We start from the raw sequence: 8,372 nt of genomic DNA, 5'->3' as shown, positions 1-8,372 counted from the left end.
CTGTGAAAATCGCTCCAAGCAATTCCCACTCTACTTTTCCCCAGGTGTTCTGCAAATACAAACACAAGGGATATGGTATAGGCCTAGTTTCATTCTATATGTAGGAGCAAATGTCGTCAAACGTTTTTATTTCTTCAATCGCTGTAGGCCTATTTTCTTTCCTCAGTTATAGTGCACAAAGCAAACAAAAACACGGCGAAATATCCCAGCCCTTGCAGTTCGGAATTCCCATATAACTCATATGGAAACGGCTGTTACATTAAACAATTATTTTAATACGTAGTCCTATCATTCTCAACATTGTTTATGGGTGCATTGTACAAAAAATGAAACACAGTCAACAAGTGCCTGTGGCATAAACATGGATATTCTTATTAACTTTACAGTCATATTTCCATTGTTTAAAAAAAAGCAATTTGGTAAACAAACCACCATAATGAACACAAATGGATTAGTCTACTTACTTCATAGTTTGTAGGCTAAATGTTAGTAGGCCCTAGGCTACAGCTCATAGTAGTCTAGGCCTAATGAATTATCAATATAGCGCAACCTGTAGAAGGCAGAAGTTATACACCAAATCAATTACGTCTCTCTGGAAGTATTAAAGTAACTGTAAGCCGTCTTGCTGGTGTAAATGCATAGCCTACATCATTATATTATCCAGAGGTAGGCCTAATTGCAACCCTGGTTATTTTTAACTCCCCAGGTAGCCGATGGTAACCCCACCTTCCCGCCCACATTACTCCGCCTCCAACTCCCCAAACTGTTTATAATGAGGAGAGTCCGTCTGCGTGCCAGTGACATGCCTCCTGTCAAGCGGGTGTGCGTCTATTGAGCAGCCTACTTTCAATCACACAAACAGAGGAACTTTTGGTATTACAGGGAATCTCAGTACAGTGAGCAGTGATGGCCTTAGCCGACACAATGCTACCATCAATAATTGCTTTTGGAAACCAAACACGGGAGAAGCAGACAACTCAGGTGAGTCTCCTTGTATTATTCGGCTACTTCTGCAGTATCCTTGAATTATTACAGTAGCCTATCCGACAATGTAAACTTAAGAACTTCTTGTGAAAGTTAATTTACCAAATCTTTAGTTTGATCAGTTTGTTTGATTCAAATATCCAATGCTCACTTTCACATCACTTTCACAGACGTTTCACTCATTAAACGAATTAAATTTTCTTTTGCAGCTTTGGAAAGGGGGTCAGACTGAAACCAGTGTGGGAGATGCCATGAAACCTCTCATCGAAGTAGAGTTCAGCATCGTGGAGGCTCCTCCGCTGCATAAAGAGGAGGACGACCTGTCGAAGTTTTTGGATTTAGAGTTTATCCTGTCCAACACAGTCGGGGATAATTCAGCCTGTCAATCTACGTATCCACTGCCAGAGTCACCGGAGAGCTGTAGCACAGTGTATGAGAGCGATAGTTCTCATCAAACACCAAACCCCTACGGTAACAGCAGTTTCAGCTCAAGTCCCGGTCACAGTCTGGTTGCGGAGTTGCTGACCCCTGATATGGGTTATCAAGGCGATGCACAACAAGACTACAGACTACCTGAGCGCCGAGAATACACAGAACTTGGCGTGCCAAACGCGGAGAGCCAGTTGCAAATGGCCGTTGGTTCCGCAAATCACACGGGATACAAAATTAAAACCGAAAGTCATGAACAGTCGTGCATGATGCCAACGGACTTCATGGGACACGGGTACGAACAAAAGTCCCCACGGCCCATGCACAATGGACTCATGCAGCAACAGGCGTGCGCGCAGGGTTTTGCACCTCAGATCATTCACCATGGGTTGCCCCGAGATGGGATGGCGCGTAAAGACTGTCACCTGGCGGAGATTAGCGCACACTCTCACTTGATGCGCTCACAGCAATACATGGCACCTGCGCCATACCCGCCACAGTATGCTCAGCACCCTGGGGCGCAGCAGTACCACGGAGAACCATTCGGTATGTTCAGGGAAATGCGCGTCCATCACCCGGGTATGCAAGGACCGGTGTTGACGCCACCATCCTCACCACTTCTGGAATTCTTCACTGCCGAAGACACGAAGCCAAAGCGAGGTCGCAGATCTTGGGCGAGGAAGCGCACGGCGACGCACAGCTGTGAATATCCTGGCTGTGGGAAAACGTACACAAAGAGCTCCCATCTGAAAGCTCATTTACGAACACATACAGGTGAGTTTCTGTCCGTCTACAAAGACATACACATGCTAATTGTGTCATGTACATCGCTATTGAAATCCAAGTCAAAATGACCTGACGCATCACTATTGACATTAAAATGACCTGACACTCAACTACATGTTCGTTTGTTTCTACAGGTGAAAAACCTTATCACTGCAGTTGGGAAGGATGTGGGTGGAAATTCGCAAGGTCCGACGAGCTCACCCGTCATTACAGAAAGCACACTGGACACAGGCCTTTCCAGTGCCACCTCTGCGAGAGGGCCTTCTCCAGGTCCGATCACCTGGCTCTGCACATGAAGAGGCACATGTAAAAAAAAAAATGTATTGTTGCAATTTTACGCAATGTGTTATTTCTTATTTGTAAATACTGGAATTTGTATTCGCTTAGATTGTATTTAAGAACATTATAGTATAGCTGTATTTTTGTATAGTTGTATTTAAGAAAGACGAGATGCCAAATCTGCATCTTTTGTAAATTATTTTCTTTAGACCTGGAGTGATATGAAATTTATCCGGGCAGGACCCAACCCATATTTTTGTACAATATAGGTCTATGCACTGGGTTAGTTTTGCTGTGTGCTTTTTATACTGTTGTATTTTTGTAATATCTCTCACATGTCAGTGTGTCAGGGGTTTTGTACTGAAGCAGTAGACTGCCAAAGGATTTCATTTCCAAATAGTCATCCTGCTGTAGATGACAATCACTTGGTCCTAATTATTTTGGAGAAAGGGTACTATCCAAACGGCCTTACACTGAAGTGCTTACAGTTTCTGTCATCGTGTGAATGTCATGGTGATTAAACTATGCATATATGCTTGTAATATATTATCTGCGTACTTGAACATTTCTGTAAATACTGTTTTCAATGTCCAAAGATCGGTCATGGTCTGATGTTAAAGAACGTATTGTTACACATTCAAAACAAAATAAAACTGTCAAAAATGGATATATGTGTTTTAGTAGGCTATGTTTAATTTACATGTTTCCAAGCAACATGGTTAGATCAGACTTAAAACAATTAGACATTGTGTAGTTCACAAGTTAGTGTTGGACAGGAGGAACAATTAAGTAGGCCTACAGTGAAGCACAAGCTCCCCTCATGGTCTTTCCAAATTGACTAAAAATTTAATTAGTTCATATTCAAACAGACAACCATGTTTATCAGTAAATAACACGTTAAAATAGGCTTCATATCTCCACAAAGCAGCATGATGAATTGTATCAGGCCAAGAACATCTTGAACATTCAATATTTCACCAGACAAATGGCGCTGAAAGCCAACGCCAAATGGCAATAAAAAATATTAAGAACTATTGACCTATTTCTGACATTTAAAATGCAGACAACAGGAGAATATAATACATGTTTTTTTCTGACACATAAACACATGTTTGGCTATAGATAGAGCTAATAATGCCAAAGTAAAGACATGGGGAGAGAGAGAGAGAGAGAGAGAGAGAGAGAGAGAGAGAGAGAGAGAGAGAGAGAGAGAGAGAGAGAGAGAGAGAGAGAGAGAGAGAGAGGGAGAATTAGTGACCTACGGAATTAGTGACCACTCCCTGAGAGACTGGAAGGCACTTGAATCTTTCAAGGGTCTAATGACTTTATAATGCATTGAAGACACAGCGGGGGTTAACAGTATAAAGTAAATACCTCCTCCTGTTGAAATCAATTTAATGTAGTTTCACCCCAATTCTTTTGAAAAATGCAGATACTCATGTATATTGGGAGAATGACAGACTGAATGACTCTTCACTTGTACACTGCAAACTGCATGGTTGATTCAACACTATTAGTGTCAATTTAACATTGTCTGGGGCATGGGATGGGCAATTATTTTGGTCAAAGGGCAATTATTTTGGTCAAAGGGCCACATTGGGTTTAGAATATTTACAGAAGGCTCAGATATTGCAGGCAACTTTCAATGTCATTAATACCGAATAAGTAATGTGTGCTGATATAACTTGTTGGCTATTTAAAATTAAACAAGTTCTGCACAAAATTGTGATGAAATGTAGGTAGGCTACTTAGATAAACACATTAGCATATGTAACTGGCTCATTTGAAACCCGCAGGACCCCGCTCTAGGGTAGCCATATCAAGAATGTTCGTTGAGAATATCACTTTGGATACAAGTTGTCCGTATTGGAAAAGCTCTGAGGCGGGCCAGATGAAATGGCTCAGTGGGCCACAATCCCCCCCCGAGCCTTAGTCAGTCCACCTGGTCTTGGGTGCATGTGGACCCAGAGAACTCTAAAGGAGATGATACACAGGGGTATTTTTTTGAGCAACACTTTTGGGCAACCTCACAATAAGATTTTATGTTGACACTTTATCGCAACACTTTTATTGGGGAAAAAATGCATCAGAAGTAGACAAACCTCTGTAGTCATTTATCTGAAAATTTGGAGCCAGTAATGTAGTTGGCCAAAAAGGTGCCCTCTGTATCATCACCTTAAGTGTTGAATTAACACTGAATGTGTGTGGGTTGGGTTGGGGGGGGTTGCATATGTCTGTATTTGATAGTGATAGTGAAGAGATGACACTACATGAGTGGGAGAGAGAGATGGGGCACATGGTGGGAAATGACCCAGGCCAGACTCAAACCTGGGTCCCCATGCAGCCCAAAATGTGGGGGGCTTTACTCTGTATAACAGAACTGATGCTGCATCAGATTGCCACAAGTGGTGTGAGTGGCAGCCCTTGATATTTGACCCATTATCTGCCAGTACTGAATATACTATACAAGGCTCATGGGCCACCCAGCAGTGTTCCCAAGTCAGTAGTTTATTATTTATTTTTACTTTTGTTAATCACTTAAGCATACTGAGATGTACACAGTAAATGTTGCTTGTTAATTCAACACTGTTCTGAGCACATATGATCCCACTCAATTTAGTGTCAAATTCAAATATTTGAGTGTTGAATTAACACTTAGAGTTGTATTCAACACTATTTTATAGCATATATGGCATCACAGTGTTAATTCAAATTTCAAAGAGTTAAAATTTAACCCTTAAATGGCCATATGTGCTCAGAATAGTGTTGAATCAACACTGCACCGTTTACTGTCTATGTCTTCTATGTATTGTATGGATTGTGCTAAACACATCCTCAAACCCCCCTCAGCGGTATCAACTGTATCCTCCTCATCCCCTCCAGCCTAGAATAAGCTACCTGCTAAAACTAAAAGCTGGTAATAAGCTAATAAGCTACCTGGCTACTAAATTATTATTAGCGACAGCCAAGTTTTACTTGCATTTGGCCAATGGGTCATGCCTTAAAATACCGTTTTACTTACAATAGTGTTACATATAAGACTACGCAATAGTTGTAGCTTTTTGTCACTTTAAAATGACATTATTTTCACACTGCTGTGGTAATGTTTGAATGTGTGTGTGTGTGTGTGTGTGTGTGTGTGTGTGTGTGTGTGTGTGTGTGTGTGTGTGTGTGTGTGTGTGTGTGTGTGTGTGTGTGTGTGTGTGTGTGTGTGTGTGTGTGTGTGTGTGTGTGTGTGTGTGTGTGTGTCCTCTTCAGATCCACAGACACATAGCTCAGGCCTTGCCAATACTGTTGAGAGACAGAGAGAGAGAGAGAGAGAGAGAGAGAGAGAGAGAGAGAGAGAGAGAGAGAGAGAGAGAGAGAGAGAGAGAGAGAGAGAGAGAGAGAGAGAGAGAGAGAGAGAGAGACAGAGACAGAGACAGAGATGGAGAGATGGAGGGGAGAAAGCAAGAGAGACATAGAGAAAGAGCATTGACCATGGCCACGCTTTCAAGCAAATATGACCCTCTGGTTCACTCTAGTGGCAAGGCAGGGAAACACTCATCACTCTGGTAACAAAGCACCTTATGTCTGACCATAGGCACCTTTACAAATGCCATAGTGTTTCAATTGTAAATTGCAAATGGAGATTTCTAATGACACATCATACGTCTATATATCCATCATTTAAAAAACTTTATTTTCTCCATGTGCAAGACCTTAAAGTGTGGAAGGATAGTTTATGGTTAAAGAAATAACGGGCAGAGACAGGCAAAATGTAAACTATAAATAGATAGATAGTATGCCTTTAATTATCCCGCCATGGGGAAATTCATTTGTTGCAGCAGTAACATACAGATTGTGCAAAGACAGTAGACAGCATACAACACAGGACCAGGTGGTTAAAAAGTATATGTAGGATAGATAAAAAAGAGATGTTAAAGAAAAATAGAAATGTCTCTGTTAAAAACAACAAGTAGCCTACATTAGTAAAAGTGAAAGTGCATTTGTAAAAAGTGCATTAGCAGCTTCATAAAAAGGAGGAGAGGGGACTAGAACAATAATAAATAAGTAAGTTAAAAAGTTAAAAAGTTAAAAAGATAAAAATACCATCACCACCACCACCATCATCATCATGAAACAATTGGTTATATTTTAACTGAATCAAATTTCAAATAAAGCATTCCTAATTCAGCTTTACAAAGATAAAGGCAAAATAGCCTCATTTAAGAACCATTCCCCCCTACAATTACCCTTCAAGCACTGCCATTGAATAGATGCAGCATTGGAATGTGTGGATTTAACTCTGTGGCATTTCCATTCTTTCACCAGCAGATGTCAGTAGAGGAACACATTACCTCAGGCTCTGGCTTTTTGCCTTAGTATGTGCTGGTCTCTGTTGTGTATGAGAATTTTGCTCCCTGGTGCCGCATTATGAAATGGTCTGCACATTACATAGGCCTACCTTATCAGTTTCACATTAACAGGAGCACTTTTGCTGAAGTGTATTCTTTCCTTAAACTTAACCAATACATATGAAGCCTGAACATGCTCCAAGTGGCAATGGCCCTCGGGTACAGGTCATAACAGTGTACTTATGTACAGTGTACATAACAGTGTATTTTTTATTCAGATGCCTGCCTATGACAGAATAGAATAGAATAGAATAGAATAGAATAGAATAGAATAGAATAGAATAGAATAGAGTAGAATAGAACAGAATAGAACAGAATAGCATAGAATAGACTTTATTGCCATGCAGCAGGCATGGCATTTGTCTTTGGTCTCACTGTATAAAAAGATAATTCATTCCATTGCTCAAAACATAAATACATACATTCATCATTTCATACACCACCTCCCTCTAAAAAACTTCATCCAACATCCCCTGTGCTGACAGTAATATAGGATAATAGCATCAGTACATGAACTATCGGTACAACAAATACATACGAATGATCACAATGAATCATTGTAGTTTCTATGCGTGTGTATTTGGTTGTTCGATTGCACTACTAAACATACACATTTACTTTCTTATTTTGTCCACACCATCACACAGACAGAGAGAAGTGTGTAAGATTTTATAGAATACAGACATGCACATCTGCTGCTGAGTGCAGGCTACTGAAGGCTACCCTGTTCTCTCCAGGAGCAGTTTTTGGGGGGCCCATGTACTTTAAATCCAACGTGACCCTGCCTCCTGTTCCCCTGCCATAACCCCTCCCTGACTCCCTTGCATGTGGTTGGCTACTGGCTCCCTAGGGCTGGGTGGGGGGGGCACTACCTGAAAAAGAAACTGAAATGAAAAACCTTCATGATTAGTGTTGACACATATATGTATGCACATACATACATACACTCACCCACACACTTGCACGTAAAAATGCACACACACTCACGCACGCACACACACACGCACGCACACACACACACACACACACTCGCACATGCATGCACACACACAAAAGCATGCACACACGTACACACAAAGTTAGCTCAATGACTAAGCTAATAAGTATCTTTTCAGCTTTATCATGCAGGGACCGCAGAGGTGCACTCAGTACCCATAGCTGTTGTTTCGAAGCGCTGAGCTGAGCTGCGCCGCGCCGCGCTGCGGTGGTCCCACCATACCTCCTGCCTTAGGAGCTGGCGGCCAGCTGTGTGTGCCAGTGTCAAACAGCACATCTATTTTTATCTGTCATTATTACACTTCATTACCATTCAAGCTTTTTTTATTCCCCCATTGCAAAATGACCCACTGATGCTGCGTTATTGTGTTAATGTGTATGCAAACTTTGTGAAATCTCAAAAGGGCACCTTACCATACACACCACACTCCATCTTATTTCTTTATCAAATCCTTAGTGTGTTGTGCTTAGCGGTTTAAAAATATGACCAACAGGCCCTGC

The 8,372-nt window shown here is 41.4% G+C and overlaps 1 protein-coding gene across 1 annotated transcript; it reads left to right on the top strand.

Moving 5' to 3' along the window:
• Positions 1-812: 812 nt before the first annotated feature.
• On the top strand, positions 813-3,164 carry klf17 (Kruppel like factor 17). The gene is made up of 3 exons (XM_063220450.1): positions 813-981; positions 1,194-2,187; positions 2,334-3,164. The coding sequence occupies exons 1-3, from the start codon at positions 907-909 to the stop codon at positions 2,507-2,509; spliced, it is 1,245 nt and encodes a 414-aa protein (XP_063076520.1). The 5' UTR covers positions 813-906; the 3' UTR covers positions 2,510-3,164.
• Positions 3,165-8,372: the final 5,208 nt, after the last annotated feature.

Source organism: Engraulis encrasicolus, chromosome 16 (genome assembly GCF_034702125.1).
Source record: "Engraulis encrasicolus isolate BLACKSEA-1 chromosome 16, IST_EnEncr_1.0, whole genome shotgun sequence".
Classification (NCBI taxonomy): domain Eukaryota; kingdom Metazoa; phylum Chordata; class Actinopteri; order Clupeiformes; family Engraulidae; genus Engraulis; species Engraulis encrasicolus.
Note: the sequence above shows the minus strand (reverse complement) of the source record. Positions and strands in the feature narration are given on the sequence as shown.

What these genes read in the sequence shown, in the direction of transcription:
- klf17 (XM_063220450.1), top strand. Translation starts at nt 907, where the DNA reads ATGGCCTTAGCCGACACAATGCTACCATCAATAATTGCTTTTGGAAAC. An exon ending in GGGAGAAGCAGACAACTCAG is followed by an intron (nt 982 to 1,193) that starts GTGAGTCTCCTT and finishes TTTCTTTTGCAG; the next exon opens with CTTTGGAAAGGGGGTCAGAC. An exon ending in TCATTTACGAACACATACAG is followed by an intron (nt 2,188 to 2,333) that starts GTGAGTTTCTGT and finishes TTGTTTCTACAG; the next exon opens with GTGAAAAACCTTATCACTGC.